The 25,443-nt window shown below is 48.6% G+C and overlaps 1 protein-coding gene across 1 annotated transcript in view; it reads left to right on the plus strand.

The window, feature by feature from the left end:
• Positions 1-25,443, plus strand: part of TM9SF2 (transmembrane 9 superfamily member 2) — a 402,149-nt gene that overhangs the window by 92,013 nt on the left and 284,693 nt on the right. The window contains exons 2-3 of the mRNA XM_078657617.1: positions 775-842; positions 22,215-22,308. Coding sequence (XP_078513743.1) covers positions 775-842; positions 22,215-22,308 — 162 coding nt within the window. The remainder of the gene's footprint in view (positions 1-774; positions 843-22,214; positions 22,309-25,443) is intronic.

Consider the following 25,443-nt stretch of genomic DNA (forward strand, 5'->3'; position numbering starts at 1 on the left):
TCGAAGACCCTAGAATCCACGCCACCAGATACAGCCCATAAACCCGTGATGTAAACTAGGCTACTCTTTTCAAACTAATGATACAAGTCACCCTATCCAAAGGCTAGTAAAGAAGCTTTTCTTCAGGGAGAGACAAACGCTATTAGAGAACAGAAAGCTTTCAAATAATAAGCAAATGAGATTTACTAGTAGGATGATCCACGATGAGCAGCGGCCTGCCCCAAAGCCCACTGCAAGTAAAGCAGTCTGTGAGAACTAAAAACTGCGGTTGATTTTGTCATTAAAAACTCATTTGTTTTGCCAAATAGATAACGCTGTGGCACAGGATCAAGCATTCAAACATTTGGGAGGCAATGGTCAGACTTGAGATGTAGGCATCTTTTTATTCGGTTTTGATATACATGCTGTGCTAGAGTTCTGTCATTCAGATGGTGCAGAAGATTGTCCTTTCAACATGTAGTTCAGATGAACTGACTTGAATATATATGTCAAGCCTGATAACAGAACTCTAGCTTTTGAAATCAGAACTTTCCAGGATTTAATATAGTTAACTGTGGCTAAAAGTTAAATTACATACTTAGGTGGTACTTGTTGGCACGTGGGTTTTAGTTTCCTTTTTTGTTCCAAAATATATGTAGTGGAAGAGTGAGTTTTTCTACATAGTTTCTCTTGCACAGTGTTGTTTGAATTACCATTGGTTAGTCTATTCAGATATTATCATTCTTTTGATTGATTGTTCAGATGATATTAATTTTGTGTTTAATTTTTTTTCAGTCGGAAATTGAATTATTCGTTAACAGACTGGACTCTGTGGAGTCAGTGCTTCCTTATGAATACACTGCGTAAGTACTGATGGATTTTATTATGTTGGAATGAGACTGTGGTCCTATATTTTAATTTAAACAAAACAGGAGGGGTTCAACTTACAGTTGACAAATTTCAAAATGTATGTATCAATCAATTGATGCACTTGCATGCAGCGTGGGCTTCCAGTATGTTTGTCAAGCTAACACTTAACTTTTGCAGTTTTTCTGCCGTTACATGTCGGCACAAAGTCCTGCAATAATAAGAACAAGCATTTGCAATGCAATCGGTCTCGCATTAGGAAAGTGTGAGCTATTGGTATTGTAAATGACAATTTTTTTTAAATATGTGTTGGCTTTGAAAATATATAAATTAATAGCATTGTTATTTACAAAGCCAATAGCTTTCACTTTCCTAATGCGAGTCCTATTGGCTATGGCAGTGCTTGTTGGTAGCAAGCAAGGACAGTGCTGTTGTGGTGCTGAGTGATGCTGTTGTGGTGCTAAGTGATGCTGTTGTGGTGCTGAGTGATGGTGTGGTGGTGTCCCAGAGTGGTGTGGTGGTGTCCCAGAGTGGTGTGGTGGTGTCCCAGAGTGATGTGGTGGTGTCCCCGAGTGATGTGGTGGTGCCCCTGAGAGATGTGGTGGAGCCCTTGAGTGATGCCCCCAAGTGATGTGGTGGTGTCTCTGAGGGATGTGGTGGTGCCCCTGAGTGATGTGGTGGTGCCCCCGAGTGATGTGGTGGTGCCCCCGAGTGATGTGGTGGTGCCCCCGAGTGATGTGGTGGTGTCCCCGAGTGATGTGGTGGTGTCCCCGAGTGATGTGGTGGTGTCCCCGAGTGATGTGGTGGTGCCCCCGAGTGATGTGGTGGTGTCCCCGAGTGATGTGGTGTTGTTCCTGAGTGATGCTACATGTCAGTCATGAAGCTGAAATTATTTGGGCAATGTGATATGCGGGTTCCAGTGACGGACAGCGCGAGAGAAGCTGCACACTGATGGAAGGCCTCTCGTGAGCTGGGTCCGCTGGAGGCTGAGGTGAAGGGGGAGGCGGCATTCGAATAACTAAGCTCTTGAAACTGTTATCTTTTTAATTCCTCTGAGATTTACTGAAAATGTGTCTAGACTCTCGAATTTGTATTTTTATTGTACCCTGTTTGTCTCAAAATTGTTGTAACATTGCTGTAAAGTGCTCTGATATCCCTCAGGTTTTGCCAGAGTACATATAACTCCTAAATAAATAAAACATGTAAGAAATTCAGTGCTCACAGTACATGTTGGCTTTACTATCTCTCAGCTTCAGACCTTTATCTCAATTTGTGGCAATTCCATTCTATCTTGCAATGAAGATGTTTGCTTTACCCGTCACAATTATCTTTCCATCCAATATTAGCAATTGTGCGGGTGACCCTGCGTGTGTTAAACTATGGAACACCGAGAACTCTTTCTATTGCAAGAGAATATTTGTCACAGAACAAGAACAATCCATCACAACTCATTGACGATGCCACATTAACCTGACAAAGAAACACACATATTCGAATTACTGACAGCACTGATCCACAACCTGAAGCAGACTCTGCTCTGCAGTGGAAACCTCTGAATCGTTGGTCGATTATGCAAAACACTGCAATGTCATCCCAAAGGCAGGTTGTGCAGAGTTACTTTTCAGCCCTCTCGAGGCCCCGCGCGCCGAGATTGGCATCAGACGTGTTTACACTGAAGTGTTGCAAAAGGCAAGAGCGCCCCGTGCCCTGAGCCGCTCTCACTTCTCGTTGAAGCAAATAGAAATGATGTGAGAAGTCTGCAGGAGGACTACAGGAGACGCGATCTGCCCGGTTAATTGGAAACAACTGACGTCATTCCCGAAAGTAGCAAGTCAACTGTCGCATAGAAATCAGCGTTCCGTTGCCAACTTTACTTTGCCCCTCAGTTTTCAATGAATATCAGGGGTTATGACTGTTAAAAGTCAGTCGCACAAGTGGTCCAAGTTTGTTCGCTTTGCTTCCACCTTCCCAACACATTAATCAAAGAAAAATGATGCCGCAACACGCACACGTATATGCAAGTCACTTTCTAAAATACTGAAACACCAGCGTGACATATTGTTATATTATTTATTCATATATTCTGTTGATTTGATATTTATTTACTTAAGGGGGTTTTAAACCATGAAAACCTTTCACCACTTCAAGGCGTTATATTGGACTCATCCCGGTTCCTCGCCGGCATCTCAAGCAGGCGCATCCGTTAGCCGCAGCGTCGGCGGAAATAAAACAATCCCCCGAGCTCCCCTCTTAGGGATGGAATCCGAGGGCCTCTTGACCGTGACAACAAGCACTGTGGGGAAGAGGTCGGCGGCAGTGAAGGTGCCTGCGAGAGGCTCATGTGGCGTCGCAAAAGTGAAAGCATGGGGGAGCGCGAGAACAGACGCTGCTGATGCCGCCGTACACGCTCACAGCTCATGCCAGCAGCAAACGCGCGCTCACGAGGCCAAATCCGAGACGGAAAATGCGCGCGTCTGACTCGTGTCCACATATTCAGTAAGCAAATAGGTATACTAAAGTATATAAGAGGTCCTTTGCTACGCTCGACCTAAAAATATGCTGTGCCTGTAAAAGTTCCATGATGTGATGATCCTAAAAAAAAATCAGACCTTGAAAATGTAATGTCACGCCATAAATTTGCATCTCCAATATTCTTCACCCTTTCTCTCAGAAATCTGTTACTGTAATTTTTTTGTTGCCCAGCTTGGACGAGTGAGCATTTGCATCAACACTCCCAATTATCACCAAATATTTTCTCACCCATATCATATTCGTTATATAGACTCTATAGATAAACTTTCATTAGCAGAACAGCAGATAGTATTTCGATTTATAGTGCTATGCTTTATCGAATTGCTGTCTTTTGCACCGCAAAACATACTATTTCTGATGTCTATCATACATAGAACACGAGGGGCTGGCAGGTTAGAAAATAAAAGCAACAGAACTTTCACTTTTTTTTGTCCACCATTTGTGTGCCCCTTTCATTTTAACTGACATACTGTTATTTTTTTTTTTACACATAGAAGCTATATCTATATTGTTATTATAGTGTTTTTAGGTCGAGCCTGTCAATGCGCTTGCGCATTGAGCTTGTGAGAGATATTGGGGCTTAACGAGAGCTTAACCATCGGGCGATTTGATGCTGTGCCCTTGAAAAGCAATCTCAATGCGCAAGCACATTGACCTAAAAAGCGTGTGCACATGAAAGCCAGCCATCTGTTGCTTCCCCAGCGTGGTGCCGCCAGCAGCTTCACTTGAAAGGGATCCGCTCCCCCCCCCCCTGCTGCATCAAAGGCTTTCATTTTGCACTTTTCACGTCCGCCAGGCCGTGTCGCATTTCTCCTCCCCACAGCAATGCCAAGAGCTTGTCACATTCCAGCTGATGTTCGTTTTTATTCACTTCTGGTGTATTCGTGGGTAAACTGCATTCATGTTATGAACAGCTGAAATGTTATCGGTAGGCTAGTTATTAAAAACGCGTTTTGTTTTCCTCTGACTTTTTTCATTTAATTGATTGTTATTCCTTTTATTTACCTTATAAATGTTAATACATTCAGTTTACGTATTGTTTTTATCGTTGTAATGAGAATTTATATCTGTTAGATCCACGTTAAAAATGTTGGTGTTCTTGGAGTTCATAGACTATTTCACTGTCTACAGCGGTTGTTTAGTGTCAGTAGTATTTAGTACGTTACTAGTACTGATTGATTGGCTACTGTTGCCCTCAAAACCAACAACAAAATCATTAAAAAGCGAGTGTACGTGTGTGTGTAATGAGGCCCAAATTAAGCTTCCTCTGAGTGTGAGCCGGCGTGCTTTGATGCTCTGCAGTACTTCTACGTGAAAGGGAAGTTTGAACAGCTACTGGTCATACTGTATCTGGAGTGTGTTAAGCATGTTAAAACCTCTCAACTAAACTAATTTCCGTTGAAATTGAAGGAGAAAGAAGGAGGTTTTTTTTCTTTATTTCCGCGCTTTATCGTTTACGGCACAGAACTTGGGTGGAGAGGCCCACTGCACTCCTTTATTGTATGATTACAGGTGTTGACGTCATTTTCCTAGGTTGATTCATTCCATAGCCTGGAAGCACAACACACAAACATACACTCTCTCTTATAATTCTGCGGCCTTTGCCATAATGTGGTATGTTTGTTCTAATGACCTCCAGTGTCTTTTTTTTTTAACCGACATCTGCTTCGGATCTCTGTACCCTGCTCCCCCTGTTGTATCGGCGAATATACCACGCCCCCACCAATTTCACATACACAATCCAGGGCGGGATAGTGCTACCTGTCAGGGAATGAGATTCACGGACTGCTGAGGAGTCGACACCACTAGGGATACATTGGTCACGGATGCTATGTGGCGTTAATCTCTGCAAGCAGGCTGCACCCATTGGCACTGTCTGGCCCAAACCAGCTTCCGTACACGTATAACTTGTAATAAAACACAAGGTGTGCGTTCTCACTCCGAGCTGTGAGGCAGCAGGTAGCAATTGAGGACGGACTGGACCACCCATCTCCATTAAGTGTTTGATTGCTTCCCTTTAAGATCGAGTGTTTGTTTTCTCTCTCTACACAAGCGTCGCTCTCACCACGTAGATACTTAATGTTCTGTAAATATTCTGCACGGAGCTAACCTCGTGGTTAGCTTTCCGTTTGTCTCTATTTCATGCTACGTCGTCAACCTGTAGGAGGCTTAACAGGTCTGCTTATGTTGTCCAGGGTGGTGTTCTCCTACCCTTCCGAGGAAGCCCGGGCCTCCACCACCCGGTAAGACCGGTTTTCCCTGTTTCTCCTCCAACAATGCTTACTTTGTCCTAAAAGGTATGCGAGTACTCTGAAAAACTGGATATGACCCAGCCCAAGTCCTGCCTGACCAGCCCATAGTTGTGACCTCAACAGGTGTTCTTTAATGGTTAAACTGTTAGCCACCGTTTTCTTGATGTATACTTTTTAAGCAAACATAAAGATATTTTCTACAAAAAGTGGTGGATTTTGAAAACTCTATCACGATTAACCACCAAATAGTGCGGTGTTGTTTTATCAAAGTCAGATATGTTTACTAACAGATGTCTGCATTCGGTTGGTAGCTGGGACAAAATCCGTTGCAAATGGCAACAAATATAAAATAAAGTCGTTGACTATCTTAGTTTGATCAGATGTTCCGTTGCTTTGCAGATTTCATAGTTAGGTTTACAAATACGGTTTAGTCACATAAGGGGATCTACGCCGAATCCTCGACATGCAGTGTTATCACTTTACATTTAGATGAAGTAATTCCTGACCTTTCACCTACTGTCTTGGACACTCAAAGGCTGTGAGTGCCCCGGGAGAGTCGGTTTCCTCGATGGATTGGGGTGGGGCAGGGGCGGGGGGTACTAAGTGCTTGAAAGGCCCACCACAGTGCCTAGGGAGGGTGGCTAATGAAACATTTAAATTGCCCTTCCTTAGTTTACTCTGCTCAGAGGAAATTGGTCATTTTGCTTGGATTTTTAGAACTGCATTTTTTTTCTGGGAGTTTTTTTGACAAAGTCATTGTGACTGCAGAATTATAGCGTTTGTTCTCTCATGCATTCTGAATCCCTCCCTTGGTACACTCTGTCTTTTGGACAGTGGCCGTTGTTCTGCATCACTCAGCGCAACCACAGCACCACTCAGCTCAACCACAGCATCACTCAGCACCACCACAGCATCACTTGTTCAAATATGCTCTCTCAATGTTTCAAGCTTTATTACAAATGACACAAAAAATGTTAAATAATGCTATAGGTGTCACATTTGCAAATTCTATAAATATTGGCATTTACAATAACAAAATTAATACATTTGCTATTATAAAAACATAAACATAACTTAAAAAATTAGATTTACAAGACCAATAGCTCCAACTTTTCTAATGCGAGACCTATTTCATTTCCAATGCTTGTTTGTAAATGCTTCTAACCACTTAAGTGACTTTCGAGCGCTCTAAAGTTATGGATACATATAGTAGGCAAAGCAGTTAATCATCTGACAAGGATGCAGTGTGGCAGTAGACAGCCACTTTCAAATATAAACCCAAAGATGACACAAAGCCGTTAAGAAGAGCAAGAGTACTTGAAAGCGTTTGTGAAGAAGGCAAAAACGGTATTTGACGACTAACCAGGGAAAACGTCAGGATACAAATGATGAGAGCTGTTTATCTGAATGCTCCGTACTTCAACTACATGGCCAGGGTTTATTCGTTAATCCACCATTCAGGTGATCTAGTTTTACTAAAGAAAGAAAATCTTTCCGACTGGACAGTTACAGGTATTTACTTCGTATAGTAAGTGCTCTTTAAATTCCACCACATGAATATTTTTTTTAGCTTATGCATCCAATGAGTAGAGTCTGAATCCATGTTTACAGCACAAACAGAGCATGGTTTACCACATTGCCTTGCATATACTAGGTCTAGAGAATGGCCTTCCACCATAACTTGTGCACTCTGTTGTAATGTTTAGTAACTGAGGGGTATGGCCTTCAACTGTGCCCAGCAAACACTGGGCAAGCCATGCAACCATTCCCCAGCCCACATTATATGCCTTCTGCCCCTACCCTCACTACCATCTGGGTACTGTGAGGGTCCTTTGGCCACGTCCTTCGGTGTGTATTTGGTACACATGAGAAATTGCTTCCAGCCAGGCATTGTGCTCATTTATTATGTTTAGCATTTGGCAAGCACTTCTGGTGGTTTTTAAATATATATTTTCTGAAAAAGTGATGTCTTAGAACATTCCATGAGTGATGTAATTTGTGAGATCATAAACCATGCATGGTCAGTCGCAAGTTGTAGTTAGCCATCTGGAACCCACCACCAACAGAGCCTAGGGGGTCAGGATATCCCTACCCCTTGTATTAAAAAAAAAAAAGGATTAAGTCTCCAAGTACTCCAAAGGCTGCTTGAGCATTTTTGCTCCTGTTGCAAGCAGCCAAACAGAGGCGTTCGAGGCATGTGGGCTGCTAAATTCATATCTTTTGCATAGATCGCCGCCTAGTGTTGGGTCCGGATGATCGCACATTGTTGTCCTGGAAGAGTCTTCGAAGTATCCTGAGATAGGTGGCTCCTCCCCTGGACTACAGTGCGCATGGGCTCCATCCCCAGATTGTTTTTTTCCGCCATTGGGTTCGGATGCGGTCTCGACGTCTCTCTGTCGGAACCGAGAAAACTAGCTTCTTTAAGGCCAAAAGGCCTTCGTTTCATTACGTCGGTATTGTTTGCGTACGGTCTCGAGTTCTTCCGTCTCTTTGAGTCGGAATCTGCGGAGTCGTATCACTCTTTGGACATCTAGGCCTTCTCATCGCAACACGACCACAACTTTTCAACATGGAGCGGAGCCCGTTTAAATACTGTCCCGTCTGTGGGTCCAAATACCCACATATCGACGTGCACCCGGTCTGTAACAAATGCCTCTCGCCAGACCATAACGAGGACAACTGCATGGCCTGCTCCAGATTCAGGTCGAACAAGACGCTCAAGCTTCGGCGCGCGGTGCGCCTTGAGGCCAGGCAAGCGGCCCCGGCTCCAGATAACATCTTCGGCGACCCGGAAGAAGAGGGCCTAAGCCATCATCTTGAAATCTCACCGCCCGCGACGGAGGTTGAGGCCGATCCCGAAGACAACGACGGGGTCGTGGATCAAGACCTTGAATACGTCGACGAGGTAGGGGACGTCGAAGAAGTTTATGGGGCCGCGGAAGATAGCTCAGGGGATGAGCTATGCCCCGAAAGTTACGTGGATCAGGCTCGGGTCACGGGATCGCCACTCGGCCTTACCCACGACCCTGCACCGCAAGCCACGGCCCCGCCTTCAGGCCCGGCCACGGACATACTTGCTACGCAGCCCGTATCGAAACCGAAACTGAAAGCATCGGTATCGACTACGCCTAAAATGGCCGACCCGAAAACGAAACCGAAACTACCGGATTCGAGTGCACCTAAGATGGCGGTCGTTCCAACAAAAACAACAAAGCCTGCTACCTCATCGGCTCCGTCGGCCTCCGGTCCACAGAAGTCGAAGAAAACTGTCGATTCAACAGTGCCGAAGTCATCGGCGGAGGAGGCATCCTCTAAGAAGGTCGTCCGGCACGGGTTTGACCGGGGCGACGCCGACAAAGTCCAGCAAGGTCGGCGACAGGCATCCAGTGCCGACTGGGACGCCGTTGGTCGGACGCGTGGTTGAGGCGGAGCCTGCAAAATCCCACGGATCGAAGAGCGGAGGCTCATCACATAAGTCCAAAGACTGTGTCTACGGCTGCAGCATCGACGTCCAAGATTCCACAGAAACCACAGGACGTCGGAACCGAAGGCGAGGTGAGGGCCTCCTCGTCGGCGCCAAGTGCCGCTGTGAGTGACGCATCCCTCATCGCCACTTCACTCCAAAGAATACGGGATAAGGCCTCTGCGACGTCGGCTCCGGCGCCGTCGCACCAGAAGCCGATAGACATGCCGGCAAAGCCTGCTGGCAAGCTTCTATTCATTCTGCCGCCAAAGGAGGCACCAAAAGCCTTTGCGCCAAAGACGGCGCCAAAGACATCGGACTCTTCCACGTCTGCTGGAATATTGGGTCGGCAACTCGACTCCGGAGACGATTCTGAGCGTTTTGTCGACGCGGACACGGGCAAGTTGACCCTTTACAAGCGGAAGATCACTTCCCAACCAGTGGACTCCTATGTTATCCCACTGAAGAAGAAAAGGCCTGCACAGGACGTTCCAGCCCTGATTGAACCTATCCAGCCTCCTCCTAGAAGGAGTCCAACACCTTCCCCCGACCACTCTGAGGGAGAGGAATATGGACAAGATGACCAGTACACTTTCCCCATCAGTGACCCCGATGCACAACAGGATTCCTATGACGACATAGGTGACCAGGGAATCCAAAATGTGGGGCAAGACCCACAGCCTTTCAGTGCACGTGCATCCCCGACAGAGGACTCTGCAGGATTTCATGCACTCATTGAACGGGCAGCTGCTAATCATGATGTGGACATGCATGCTGACCCAGTGGAGGAAGATTTTCTGTTTGACACTTTTTCAGTCTCTGAAAGGACAGTCAAGACACTTCCTATGCTCAAAGGTGTCCTTAAGCATGCTGCGGAAATCTTTAAAGAGCCTACCAGGGCGAGGGTGGTCAATCCACGCATCGAGAAGAAATACAGACCAGCACCTGCAGACCCTGCATACATTCGGGGACAGTTGCCACTAGACTCTCTTGTGGTCGCAAATGCCCGCAAACGGGCAAACTCCCAGACGACGGGTGAAGCTCCTCCCCCAGACAAGGAGTCTAAAGTGCTTGAGGCAGGGGGCAAAAGAGTAGCTGCGCAGGCTGCCAATTTCTGGCGTATTGCGAACACACAGGCGCTATTGGCACGTTATGATAGGGCGCATTACGACACCCTAGAGCAAATTTTACAACACCTGCCTTCGCAGTTTCAAGAGGGTACCAAACTGCTTATAGAGGAGGGAAAACTCATCTCCAACGCAGCAATAAAGTGTGCACTTGATGCCGCAGACACAGCAGCTAGGGCTATTAACACTAGCGTCATGCTGAGACGACAAGCGTGGCTACGCATATCAGGGTTTAAACCAGACATTCAAACGACTACTCAATCAGCCCGTCAATCCTGATAGACTGTTTGGTCCTGATGTTGACACCACCCTCGAAAAGATTAAGAAAGACAACGAAACAGCTAAGTCTATGGGGGCCCTTCAGTCACAACAATTCCGGGGCAACACTTTTCGTCGCTCAGGTGCACGTGGAGTCACCCGAGGACAGATGGGTCAACAATCACAGTTCAATAGAGGTGGAGCACAGTCCTCGTACCCCAAGCAGAATAAAGGGGGTTATCGAGGAAACAGCACCAGAGGACGTGGCAGAGGTAACAACAACTCCCGTTCCTCTGCCCCAAACAAACAGTGACTCTCTGTCACTGCCCCCCGACCATTTAACACCTGTCGGGGGGGGAGACTCCAGCAGTTCCTGCCAGTCTGGACAACCATCACCACAGACATGTGGGTACGACGACTTGTCCAGTACGGTTATTGTCTAGAGCTAAAGTCCACTCCACCCAACATTCCACCAAGGCAACGGCCTATGTCCGCAGAGCACTTGCACTTATTGCAGCAAGAAGTAGTGGTGATGCTGCAAAAAGGCGCAATCGAGCTCGTGCCAGTGGAGGAGGAAGGCACAGGGGTCTATTCCCTGTACTTCCTTATTCCAAAGAAGGACGGATGTCTCAGACCCATTCTAGATCTGCGTCCCCTCAACCTGTATATCCTATCAGAACATTTCCATATGCTTACACTGCAACAGATTCTTCCCTTACTGAACCAAGGGGACTTCTTAGCAACCTTAGACCTCAAGGATGCTTATTTCCACATAACACTACACCCGTCCCACAGAAAATATCTCAGGTTCACTATCCAAGGCAGGCATTATCAGTTCAAAGTCCTACCCTTCGGAGTGACCACCGCCCCAAGAGTGTTTCCCAAGTGTCTGGCGACGGTAGCGGCGCACCTCAGGAGGCAGAACATCCATGTCTACCCCTACCTAGATGACTGGCTCGTTCAAGCCAAGTCGGAACAACAGTGCGCCGCGGACATGTCGACTACCATTCACCTCCTTCACAATCTGGGCTTCTCGCTGAACTACCCAAAGTCGCACCTTCAACCAGCACATGTGCGGCAGTTTCTGGGCGCGACGATAAATACCCTGACGGCCATGGCTCAGCCAAACAAGGTCAGGATAGACAGCATGCAGTCTCTAATCCAAAGGTTCAGACCGCAACACTCGCTTCCAGCGAGAGTATTCATGCAGTTGATTGGCATGATGGCCTCCTGCATCTTCATAGTCCCTCACGCAAGGTTACATATGCGTCCGCTCCAGGAGTGCTTAGCAAATCAGTGGACACAGGCTCAGGGACAATTGACAGACCTAGTGTTGGTTACCAGTCGGGCGTACAACTCTCTGCATTGGTGGAATCCACACAACCTTTGCAAGGGCCGACTGTTCCAAGAGCCAGTGCCACAGATTACCCTGACAACGGACGCATCTCTCCAGGGATGGGGAGCTCATCTGCTCACTTACACAGTGCAGGGACTATGGACGACGCAGCAACAGAAGATGCACATCAACTATCTGGAACTGATGGCAATCTTCATGGCGCTCAAGTCCTTCAATGTACATCTGTGCAACAAGGTAGTGTTAGTCCGGACGGACAACATGACGGCGATGTACTACATTCAAAAGCAGGGAGGCACCCACTCGCCGCAGCTGTCTCATCTGGCTCAGAGCATGTGGAAGTGGGCCATTCAGAGGAACATTTTCCTCATGGCAGAAAACCTCCCGGGCAAGGACAATCAGATGGCGGATCTGCTCAGCAGATACAGCCATCAAATGCACGAATGGGAGTTACATCCATCGGTACTCCGCCCGTACTTCCAGCAGTGGGGTCATCCGGAGATAGACCTGTTTGCCACAAACGAAAACGCAAAATGCCAACACTTTGCCGCCAGGTTCCCTCACCCACAGTCGCAGGGGAATGCGATATGGATGAACTGGTCAGGCAAATTTGCGTACGCTTTTCCGCCAGCACCTCTGATACCGCTGGTGGCAAGAAAACTAAGGCAGCACTCGATGACACTCATCCTAGTTGCTCCAACGTGGGCACGCCAAGCATGGTACACCACGTTTCTGGAACTCTCGGTGGTGCCGCATCAAAGGCTGCGCCTAACGCCCAGTCTTTTGACGCAGAACCATGGAGACATTCAGCATCCAGATCCGCAACAGCTCAACCTGGCGATCTGAAGTCCTAGAGTTTGGCTACCTTCACCTACCTCCAGAATGCATGGACATCATCAAGGAGGCAAGGAAGCCAACTACCAGGGCATGCTATGCTGCAAAATGTCAGCGTTTCGTCCTTCACTGTACAGCCAATAACATAAACCCGCTAGATGCATCTATCCCTAACATCATTTGCTATCTGTTACATCTTTACAAGTGCAATCTAGCCTACACTTCCATTCGGATACATCTATCCGCCATAGCAGCTTATCTTCAGAACAGGCAGCATCTCTCTGTCTTCAGAGTGCCTGCCATTAAGGCCTTCCTTGAAGGTCTGAAACGAGTCATTCCCCCAAGAACACCGCCAGCTCCGGTGTGGAACCTCAATGTGGTCCTCACCAGGCTGATGGGACCACCTTTTGAGCCACTGCACTCGTGTGAACTCCAGTTCCTCACATGGAAAGTGGCTTTCCTTATTGCTATCACTTCACTGAGACGTGTCAGTGAGCTGCAAGCGCTCACAATCCAAGAGCCATTCATACAAATTCATCCAAATAGGGTGGTACTACGTACTAACCCCAAATTCCTTCCGAAGGTGGTGTCACAGTTTCATCTCAACCAAACTATTGACTTGCCTGCATTCTTCCAAAACCCACAAACGGTGGCGGAAAGAATGCTCCATACTTTGGACGTTAGGCGGGCGTTGATGTACTATATTGACAGGACACAACACTTTAGGAAAACAAAACAACTTTTTGTTGCCTTCTCGCCACAGCACAAGGGCAACCCTATTTCCAAAGCAGGAATAGCCAGATGGATTGTTAAGTGCATCCAGATCTGCTATCAAAAGGCTAAACGCACCTTAACAATACCCCCAAGGGCGCACTCCACACGCAAATTGGGGGCATCCATGGCTTTCCTGGGGAACATTCCTTTAGAAGACATTTGTAGAGCAGCCACATGGGTTACACCACATACCTTTACAAAACACTACTGTGTTGATGTGCATTCCAAACAGCAAGCAGCTGTTGGGCAGGCTGTTCTCAAGACACTTTTTCAGGTTTCTGCAGCTGGCACGGGCAACCGCCGCTAATGGAGGGACTGCTATATATTCTATGCAAAAGATATGAATTTAGCAGCCCACATGCCTCGAACTGAATATGCTACTTACCAGTATGCATCTGTTCTTGGCATGTAGGGCTGCTAACATTCATATCGCCCACCCTCCTCCCCGGTGCCTGTCGCAGCTGCAGACATACTCTTGCATTCAATCATTAGCATGGACATCCTTTACACTTTACACTCCATCTCTGCCACAATGGCTAAAAACAATCTGGGGATGGAGCCGATGCCCATGCGCACTGTAGTCCAGGGGAGGAGCCACCTATCTCAGGATACTTCGAAGACTCTTCCAGGACAACAATGTGCGATCATCCGGACCCAACACTAGGCGGCGATCTATGCAAAAGATATGAATGATAGCAGCCCTACATGCCAAGAACAGATGCATACTGGTAAGTAGCATATTCATTGCTCTCATTGGATCAAAATGGGGTCAGGATTTAAAAAAAAAAAAAGCCCTCTGAGCCAACCGGAAGGCTCTATTTTTCTTTAATTGGGTCGAGGTACGCTTGCAAGAGTGGCCCGTGCTAAACTGTTTAGATATGCACGTATTTTGGTCTCTTCAAATCTTAAAAACTACTGAACAGATTTAAACCAAAATCACAAAAAACACATTCTGGACCAAGTTGTAGTTTCTTGCCAAATTTTGTTACTCCCTCTTGACGCATCACCCTAAAACTGCTGAATGGAATATCTGAAAGAGACCCGTAAGTGATAGATTCCTTACCTTAGAATATCCCCAGGCGTCAGACTGGATCCGGAAATTTTTGCGTAGCAGTACCCTTGCGCGTCGGTAGGCGTCGTCTGCGGCTCCGCGTCCGTCGTGGGCGCCGTGATGACATCAGAGTACTTAGGCGCCGCCTCCGCGTGCTGACGTCTGTTCTTTTTTCCGCGCCAGCAGCGCAGATCCGGAAAAAGTGGTACCTTAGTCATTTTTTGACTAAAACTTTTTACGATCCTTTTTGATCTTTCCTTCGAGTCTTCGACTCCGAACGGTGCCGGTAGGGATGCCAGGTTTTAAGCCTTGTGAGGATTGCGACCGACTGATGTCGGTCACGGACCCTCATCGTCGGTGTCTCCACTGTCTCTGCTTCGATCATGACGACAAGACCTGCTCCGACTGCCGGGCCCTAACCTTGAAAGCTAGGCGGGAGCGGTCCCGCAAGCGACTCGAGCTCCGGCAGTCGACCCCGCGCCGTGAGAGGTCCTGGTCCAGACGGAGGTCGAAGGCCCGGTCGCGGGAGCGGAGCCACCATAGCTCCGGGAGTCGACATCACTCCTCAGGGTCGAAGTCGTCCGGTAAGCACAAGAAGTCGAAGAGTCGTCATTGCTCTTCCGACTCGCACAACGCGGTCGGGGGTTAGGGTGACACCGCCCACGCAGCTCTGTCGGAGTCGAGGGCGTTGCGTCCGGCCCCACACCCTCCGGTCCCTGGGCCACGCGTGACGCCGGAGGAGATCGAGCGGTTCCCCAGGGCCCACCCCTCCGACGGGCTCCGCGGCGCCTCCGGGCCCAGCGGACCCGTCTGGGGGCCCTAACGGGTCGGGGGCTTCGACCCCCGACGCCGCCGGCGCCTTCGGGACCGGCGCCGCAGGGCCCCACTGGATCCGCTTCTGGATCCGGGTCGTCGCCAGTTGACTTGACGACCTCACCGGCGCCTGTCCCTCAGGTGTCACCTCGGGCGCCGTCTTCGGGCGGCGCCGTCCCCGATACCTCCCTCGCTCCGGTGCCGGAGCGGCGCCGCTCTCGACGCCGTTTGGAGAGTTCATCTTCCATGAGCCGGCCCCATCATTTGACACCACTGAGTACCAGGAGATGGGTGATGAGTCTGAGGACCCTCTGAGTGTCAGTTCCAGGAGGACTGGACAGGTGAACTTGGGGAAGCCAGTGGTTTGGACACCTCGCCAGACACTGGTTTTGTCTCACTTCCTACCGTGAATACGGAGGAGGGGGCAACCTACATTGTGGTGCTGACGCGGGCGGCCAAGGCCTTGGGCCTTGAACTCCCCGTCGCGGCCGTGAGGACTAATCTCTTCACTGAGGTCCTTAAACCGCAGTCAAGCTCGGCTGAGCCTCTGCTGCAGTTTAATGAGACCTTGACCGACGTTCTTTTGGGCACTTAGTCCAGGCCCGCTACAGGTTCGCCTGTAGATAGGAACGTGGCCAGACGCCACCGCCCGGCCCTGGGCACCCTTGTTTCCTGTCCACCCACCCCACCCCTGAGAGCCTGATCATCCAGGCCTCAAATTCCCAGACCGCATTCCCGTCGGCTCCGCCTGACAGGGAATCCAAGAGGTATGAGCAATACGGCAAGAAGGTGTGTTCTCCTCCCTGAGTCTGGGACTGCAGTCTTCCAACACCGCATGCCTCTTGGGCCGTTACACCCACTCTCTGTGGGATACGGTCGCGGACGTGCTGCCAGAATGCCCGTTGGAGGTACGAGCTAAACTCGGCCAACCCCTTGTGGAAGGCCGAGATGCGGCACGTTATTCTATCTGGTGTGGACTGGTTACCACCGACTCACTGGGCAGAGCGATGGCAACGACGGTGGCGATTCGTCGCCACGCCTGGTTGAGGTCCGCCAACTTCTCGGCTGATGTCCAGAACACACTCATGGACATGCCGTTTGATGGCCGTCGCCTTTTTGGCGACAAGGCAGACCATGCGCTTGAGCGCTTTATGGACTCCAGGGCTACGGCCAAGTCCTTGGGCCTCTCGGCCCCGCGCCAGCAATCGGGTGCCTTTCGCTCCTTTCGTGGCCAAGGAAGGGGTGTACTCACTCGTGCTGCCAGCCACGCACCGCAGAGTAATACCCAACGCGGTGGTGGCCGTGGAAACCGCCGTGGCGGCGGTCGGGGACAACGGCGAGGACAGTCCACACCTTCCCCCGCAGCATCCGCCTCAAAACCCTCCTAGTCCGTGCTTTCAGGCCCATGTGTCGCCAGTGGGGGGCATGGTTCGCCATCATCTCCTCCACTGGCGCACTGTCACGTCGGACAGGTGGGTGTGCTGCAAATCGTCCGAAGGGGCTACTCCCTCCCCTACGAGGCGACTCCTCCAGCCATGCCACCGCAGAACCACCGTGTATTGGGGGATCATTTGCGACTTCTGCAGGAGGAAGTTACGGCCCTCTTGGCCAAGGGGGCCATCGAGCGCGTTCCTGGGCCAGAAGTAGGGTGTGGTTGCTACTCCCACTACTTTCTAGTACCCAAGAAGGGCAAAGGGGGCCTACGCCTTATGTTGGACCTCCGGAACGTCAACGGCTTTCTCCGGAAGGAGAAGTTCAAAATGCTGACACTGGCTCAGGTCTTAGCTGCCCTGGACCCAGGAGACTGAATGGTAGCGTTGGACTTGCAGGACGCTTATTTCCACATCCCCGTCCTGCCGGCCCACCGGCGCTACCTGCGGTTCACGGTTGGCCACGAGCACTTTCAGTTTACCGTGCTCCCCTTCGGCCTTACCAGCGCCCCAAAGGTGTTCACAAAGGTGATGGCGGTGGTCGCAGCTCATCTGCGCAGGTTAGGGGTTTCAGTCTTCCCCTACCTCGACGACTGGTTGTTGAAGGCGGGCTCGCCCCAGACAGTCGTCAGCCACCTCCAGACTACGGCAGATCTCCTGCACCAGCTGGGGTTCTCCATCAATGTGCCAAAGTCACACCTGTGCCCCTCTCAGAAGCTCCTCTTCATCGGAGCGGTTCTCGACTCCGAACGGTTTCGGGTTTATCCACCCGAACAGCGGGTTCGGGATATTCAGGCTCTGATTCCACTCTTTCAGCCTTTATCCCGGATCTCGGTCAGGTTGACGCTGCGGCTTCTGGGGCCGATGGCCTCCTGCATCCTTCTGGTGCATCACGCCCGGTGGCGGATGCGGGCTCTGCAGTGGGACCTGAAGTTTCAGTGGGCCCAGCATCAGGGCAACCTCTCCGACCATGTCCTGATCTCGGAGGGCACTGCGAGACAACTGCAGTGGTGGCTCACGGACCGCAATTGGGTCCGCGGCAGATCCCTCTCCCTTCCCCAACCGGAGCGCTTAGTTGTGACGGACGCGTCCCTCCAGGGCTCGGGAGGCCACATGGGAGAGGCGGAGATCAGAGGCCTCTGGTCTCCGGCGGAGTCCCGGCTCCATATCAACCTTTTGGAGCTGCGGGCGATTCGTCTAGAACTGAAGGCATTCCTCCCATCTGTTCGGGGGAGTGTAGTGCAGGTGTTCTCGGACAACACCACCGCCATTTGGTACTGCAACAAACAGGGCGGGGTGGGGTCGTGGACCCTTTGCAAGGAGGCTCTGCGCCTCTGGCAGTGGCTGGAACATCAGGGCGTGACCCTGGTGGTTGAACACCTGGCAGGTTCTCTGAACGCCAGGGCGGACGAGCTCAGCCGTCGGTGAATAATGGATCACGAATGGCGTCTGACCTCGGACGTGGCGCAAGGCCTCTTTCAGCAGTGGGGAGAACCTTGGTTAGATCTATTCGCCACAGAAGAGAACGCGCAATGTCATCAGTTCTGCGCGTTGGAATTTCCAAGGTGGCACTCGCTCGGAGACGCTTTTCGTCGCGAGTGGAGTTGCAGTCTGTTGTACGCCTTTCCGCCTATACCACTTCTGCCCAGAGTGCTGAAGATCAAGCGCGACCGGGCCCAAGTCTTCCTTTTGGCTCTGGACTGGGCACGAAGGTACTGGTATCCAGAGCTACTCAGTAGGTCAGTCGATCCCCCGGTTCGTCTGCCTCTTCCAGGAGGACCTTCTGTCGCAGCCGCAGGGGACGGTCCTCCACCCGAACCTATCCAGTCAGCACCTCCATGCTTGGAGATTGAGCGGCGACAGTTGAGGCCATTTGACTTGCCTCCTGAAGTCTGTAATGTCATTCTGGCAGCCAGGTGTCCCTCCACAAAATCGGTGTACGCCTGCAGGTGGAATACATTTGTGGCATGGTGCAGAGCAAAGGCTGTGGATCCACTTTCTGCCCCTCTTTCTGAGGTTATTCTCTTCCTTCTTTCTCTTGCCCAGCAGGGCTCTGCTCTGGGCACTATCAAGGGCTACCTTTCTGCCCTTTCAGCCTTTCTAAGGCTGCCTGATCAACCTTTTTTTTTTTTTTTTTTTTTAGAGTTTTATATAGCGCGAACTTGAACCGAACCGAATCAGTTATCAGAGCGCTTTACATAGCACCAGTTACGTTACACGAGGACACACTTTCATTTTTTTTTTAGGCACGGGGAGATTAAGTGATTTGCCCAGAATCACAGGGGGTTTTTGGAACCTTCTTTGTTCAAGTCCCCTATTGTAAATCGTTTTCTGAAGGGCATCACACACATGTTCCCTCCTGTTCCGTTTGTGATGCCTCAGTGGGACTTGAACCTTGTTCTTACGTTGCTGATGTGCGCTCCCTTTGAGCCACTTCACAACTGTCCTCTCCGCCTTCTTACTCTGAAGACTGCTTTCCTGGTTGCCATCACCTCTGCCAGGAGAGTGAGTGAACTCCAGGCTCTTTCATCTAAACCCCCTTTCCTTTCTGTCCATCCGGACAAGGTTGTGTTGCGGACTAGGCCTTCTTTCCTGCCCAAGGTTGTCACGGCCTTCCACATCGGGCAGTCTATCACCTTGCCCACCTTCTTTCCGCCACCGCATCCCTCTAAAGAGGAAGAGCGGCTCCACCGTCTGAACCCAAAACGTGCGCTCTCGTACTATCTGGATCGCACACGCCAGTTCCGGGTGGATGACCAACTCTTTGTTGGTTACGTGGGCGCTAAGAAGGGAAAGGCGGTGCACAAGCGGACCATCTCTCGGTGAATCATCTTGTGTATCCAGGCATGTTACTCCTTGGCTAAAAAGGAGCCCCCTGTTGAATTGCGGGCTCATTCCACTTGGGCCACGGCGACTACAACTTCCCTGGGCCGGGGAGTGCCCTTGCAGGACACTTGCCAGGCAGCTACGTGGGCCTCGCTGCACACATTTGCAAGACACTATTGCCTGGACAGTCAAGTCCGGAGGGATGGCTTCTTTTGCCGTTCCGTCCTCCAGGACTTTCTGGTGTGATTATTGGTTCGCAGACCCACCACCGGGGTTGGTATTGCTGGGGTATCTATTCTAAGGTAAGGAATCTATCACTAACGTGTCTTTCAGATTCACAAGTTACTACTTGTGTAACGATATATCTGTAAGAGACATTAGTTAGTGATAGATTCCTTACCGACCCACCCATCCTCCCCGTTCTGCGAACCGATATCTAGGGTTAAGGTCATCCCCTTTCAGGGCCCTAGTTTCAATGGCACCAGTGTTGGTTTTTAACATGGCTCTGCGTTTCTAGCGCGGAAAAGCTGTGTCTAAGAACTGACATCAGCACACAGAGGCGTCGTCTAAGTACTCCGACGTCATCACTGCGCCGACGACGGACGCGGCGCCGCAGACGACGCCTACCGACGCGCAAGGGTACTGCTATGCAAAAAATTCCGGATCCAGTCTGATGCCTGGGGATATTCTAAGGTAAGGAATCTATCACTAACTAATGTCTCTTACAGATATATCGTTACACAAGTAGTAACTTGTGCTTTACACCACATGCGGCACAAGGAGCACAATTGCACATAAAGCAGTTTGTCTCCGTACCATAGACTACAAAGGCAATATGTTTTCAAGACCAAAAATATTTTTTGCATTAGTGAGCGTATATGAGGCTGCCTGCTTAGAGCAATAAAGCTTTGCAACAATCATGACAAAACCAGCATCGACAAAGCCGAAAATCTGTTCGCCAGTGCTTGTTTATAGTGGCATTATTTTACAACTGTAATTAAAGTTACATTGATCTTTTAATAGGGAACTCAAAATCTACTCGGTATGTAGCTTTTGAAATGTAACTAAAATGCAGCAGTGCTGCTTTTTTCATGTACCAGTATATCCGAACCAGTGGTCCCTAGACTCACAACAGTCTTAAATACAGGGTGGTTGTTTATTTGTAACAAAAGAAAAAATTATGAAAAATGAAATTTAAACTTCACACCGGCTCAGGGGGTAAAGGTGACAAAACGTGCTAGGTCCTCTTTTAGGTGAACATGCCTAATAATCCAAAACAAGAACAGCACGGCCTGTTAAAAATAGATAAACCGTCCAAATAGGGTCCGTAACAAGAGTCAACAGTTTCTTCGGTACCAGTATAATTCAGTAAGAGGTGTTGAAGTCCTTATTGTCCCCTCATTTTTGGAACACCTCCTCCTGGCTTCATTAAGTCTGCAATATACTGACTTTGGTGCGTGGACCCAACAGGACAGGGCGAGGAACCAGTTAAAAAAAATTAAAAACCTAAAACGCCTAGATGTACTGTGCGCACACTACTGTGTCCATGACAGAAGGCTATACCAAAGTCGCAATATTACTAGGTACTGGCACCAGTTTGTACTGTCTTCAGTACTATTATGTATGGGTACTAGAATGTACACATGAGCAGTATGCAGAGCATGCCCTGCTTTGTACAAACTGTGTTCCACCCATGTTGTACTGTTACTGAAATGTGTTGTGTGTAGGGCAAGACCTAAGCCCATACATTGTGTGCAAGTATCATACCAGTAAAGTGCAGCATGTAAGGCAAGGCCTGTGCATAGTGTAATGATGTACTGCCTTGTCCATTCCCTTTGCTTGCCATTTCCTGTGAAATTTATGAACAGGAGTACTGTTCACAGCACTGTGTCCCACTGTGCAGACCTCTGAGCACATTCAAAATGTAGACCATTCCAAAACCCAAGGAGTTTACTAAATAAACCTGCAATTTAGAAATGTTATGGTTCTTTTCTAGGTGAAATTCTAACATATATTAATTAAAACAATTATTACAAATTCCTTAACAGAACTTCTAGTTTAAGATTATAAAGTTAAGTACTCAAACCACAAAATCTGATAATTATCCCTAGTTTGACAACCATAATTGCCCCCCTCCTCCAATCCCAAACCAACTTGATGGCAGTGTTTAGATTGGGGCCGGGATGCAGGTAAAACGGGCACTGGGATGTCTGGTGTCCTCTTGATTTTAGTTCATTTTGCTAGGATCTCGCCTCCTCCCCATCCCTCAGTAAGCAAGAAGTGGAGCCCAGAAAGGCACATTTGGGCATGGGTTAGCTGGAAAAAAAATCACCTGGCCCTAGCACCTAGACGGAAGTGTGACAGCTATTTTTGATAGTTATGAATTTGAGGAGTGTTGATGAGTATTGGGGTAAGTTGATTGTTTTGATCATAAGAGAAACTTTAGGTTTTCGCTTATAGGTTGCTTTCTTCCTCTGTAGACCCTCCCAATACATTATGCTATACTTTTCTGTGTCTATGCCCAGAGATTTGTTTCTTCCTTTGCAGTTGAATCTGTCTGTAGATTGTGCACATTTGTGGGGGAAGAGGGAGGTTGATTTATTGAACGTCTAGATTTTACATTTTTTTAAACTTCTTTTTATCCATTTTAATAGATTTGATTTTTGTCATGAGGAGAAAGAAAAGCGACCGTCCGAAAATCTGGGTCAAGTATTGTTTGGGGAAAGAATAGAGCCATCGCCATACAAGGTTTGTCTACACTTATTTAATTATTAAATTGCAACTGTCAATTAAATTAATTGTCTTCCAAAGCTGTATACTACCAAGTTAAAATGTCACTAAAACCAAATTAATATTAGTAATTGTCTCCCAAAATCTCGAACAAGATATAGCCCATACACACAGATCCAATAGGTGTTTATTTATTTATTTATTTATTCAAAGTTTTATATAGCGCGAACAAGATCCTTACAGATATCAGAGCGCTTCACAATGACAGGGTAGGGGCAGTGGGAATGAACAGAGGTAATGGGAGCAATGTAGTAGTCACTAACATGAAAGGATAATAATAAAATACATAAAACATATCAATATACAGTCAGGTAAGCAGGTAATATAACGGCATAAGTCATTGATCCCATTACAGAGGTGTTCAGGTACACCTTGGGTGTGTGGCAGGCTTATACCAGAGATTTAGTATAGAGAGCGCACTGAGTGAGGGCATCGGGAGGGTGAAACAGTGACCCAATGTGTCTCATATATTGGTCGGTAGGCAGAAAGTAGTGTAGTAGTGTCACCATCAAGTAGAGGTATAGTGCCAAAGGACAAGGTGAGCATTGATACAAGGCAATGTAGAGTCTCTGATCCACCACCTATACGGTTCAGGAGATCTTGGCCAGAAGGATGGTTTTCACCTCTTTCTTGAAGAGTGCAGCGGAGGAGATACGCCTAGTTTCAGGCGGGAGCGCATTCCAGATCCTGGGTGCCATTCCTGAGAAGGAGCGCTTGTAGGTTTTCTCTTTCCTGAATCTACGGGGTTTCAGGAGTAGATTTTTTGAGCTTCTATTGGACCTCGAACCTCCTGATATGGACAATTTTTGAGCGAGGTAGTTGGGTGCATTGTGGTGCACGGCCGCGTGTGTCATAACTGCAATTTTTAGTTGTATTCTGGCTTCAAAAGGCAGCCATTTTAGGGACTTTAAATCTGGGGAAATGTGCGAATGTTTTCTTGAGCCAGTAATGAGTCTTGCGGCAGCGTTCAGGGAGGCTCTTAAGGGAGCTGTTGTGGATAGCGGGAGTCCACTGAGGGTCACAATTCCGTAGTCGATTCGAGGGATGACTAACGCTTGTACAGCAGTTTGGAAGTCTTCAGTCGGGAGGAAGGGTTTGATTTTCCTCAGTGTGTTGATTTGGAAATTAGCTGCTTTTGTGGCTTTGCTGATGTGTTGCTGCATGTTGAGCTTGGCGTCCAGTGTGATGCCTAGGGATTTCGCTGAGTCCACGATGGTGGGTTGGACATTGAGTGCTGTTAGGTTGCTAAGCCATGTTTGGGTGGTGGAAATTTTCGCCGGGGGTGAGATGAGAAGGAACTCAGTTTTCAGAGCATTTAGTTTGAGGTGATTATCGGCTAGCCAAGATTGAGTGTTAATAAGCGTGGAATTCAGATGTTTGATATCTTCCGGAGATTGAAGCTTTAGGTACAGTTGTGTGTCGTCGGCGTACATATGGAATTGGACATTAGAGGCTTGGAGCAAGGTGGCGAGCGGTTCCATGATGAGGTTGAACAAAGTGGGGGAGAGGGAGGATCCTTGTGGAACACCTAGATCTGCAGGCACAGGTGAAGATAGCACATTATCGATCTTGAACTTCTGAGACCGGTTGTGTAGGAAGGACGAAAACCATTTGAGAACCGTTCCCGATAGACCCATTCTAGTGCTTAGCAGCTCCATCAGGTTCTCATGTTTGACCGTGTCAAATGCTGACGAGAGGTCAAGAAGGATGAGGAGACAGGACTCATTGCGATCAAGAATTTGGAGGGCGTCATCAATTATGTGTGTCATAGCTGTTTCCGTGCTATGTTTCGCTCGGAATCCTGATTGATGAGAATTGAGGAGGTCAAATTGGTCAATGTGTCTTGTTAGTTGGAGTTGGACACATTTCTCCAGCAGTTTGGCCAGGGTGGGGATATTGGTGATGGGTCGGTAATTGTTTAGGTCAGTCGGATCAGCTGTAGGTTTCTTGAGTATAGGTGTGACTTGCCCCACCTTGAGGGAGTCTGGAATGAGGCCTTGTTGCAGGGAGCAGTTGATGATTTTGGTCCAGAGAGGAAGGAGCAAGGGGATGAAGTCTTTTACAGCATTAGCAGGTAGAGGGTCTGTGTGGTGGTTGGAGGGCTTCAAGGTGCAGAGCAGTTTGTGTATTGTTTCTTCCGTGTAGGTATCGAAGTACTGCCAGGAAGCCATGTTTTTAGGTTGAGTGTTAGCCATTCTTGTGTGGTTGGGGAATCGGCTTACATCCATGATGAGGTCATTTCTTATGTTGTCAGTCTTTAGCTTAAAGAAAGCAGAGAAGTCTTCACAGTGTGGGGTGTCGCTTGTTGTGCTACTTGATTGTAGGGGTTGTGCCTTTGTTTGGGTTTTGATTAGTTCGAAGAGTTTTCTTGGCCTGTTTTTTGCTTGGTCCAATTGGCGGCTGAAGAAGTCCAACTTTGTGCGCTTTATTTTCCTGAAGTAGGCATTTCTCTTGTTTTTGAGCCTTTTGAGGTGCAGTGCTGAGGGGTCCGCTCTCCAGGTGCGCTCTGCCATTCGCATCGAACGCCTGTCGTCATTGAGTCTGTCGTCATACTAGGGGTTAGAAGTTTTGGTGGAGACTCTCTTCAGTTGCAGTGGGACGACTTCATTGACTAATGTATTCATAGATTCAAGGTAGTGGTCAGTCAGTGATTGAACATCCGAGGCACCTGAAGGGGGAAGGAGGAGATTGCCGATTGTGGGGAGGCAGAGTAGAGGCGTTGAGATTCTTCGTGTCCCTTTTCCATGTTTTGGATTTGATTGGTTGAGCCGGGTTAGGTTTAACTTTTTCATTGATAAAGAAGGTGATAATGTGGTGATCTGACCAGTCGCAGGGTAGAATCGTCTCCAGTTGTGTACAATTCTCTTTGGCAATGATGAGATCAAGTATCGCGCCTTTGTCGTGTGTTGGTCTATCGCATATTTGGGTGAGGTCAAGTGCATTAAGGAAAGTTTTGAGACTATTCACCACTGTGTCTTTCTGGTCGTTCCAGTGGAGATTGAAGTCACCCAAGTAGACTTGGGTGGTCTGCCGACCGGCATTGGAAGTGATCATGTCCATGAGTTGTTGGGTGAATATGAGATTGTCACCAGG

Source organism: Lissotriton helveticus, chromosome 8 (genome assembly GCF_964261635.1).
Source record: "Lissotriton helveticus chromosome 8, aLisHel1.1, whole genome shotgun sequence".
NCBI classification, from domain to species: Eukaryota; Metazoa; Chordata; class Amphibia; order Caudata; family Salamandridae; genus Lissotriton; species Lissotriton helveticus.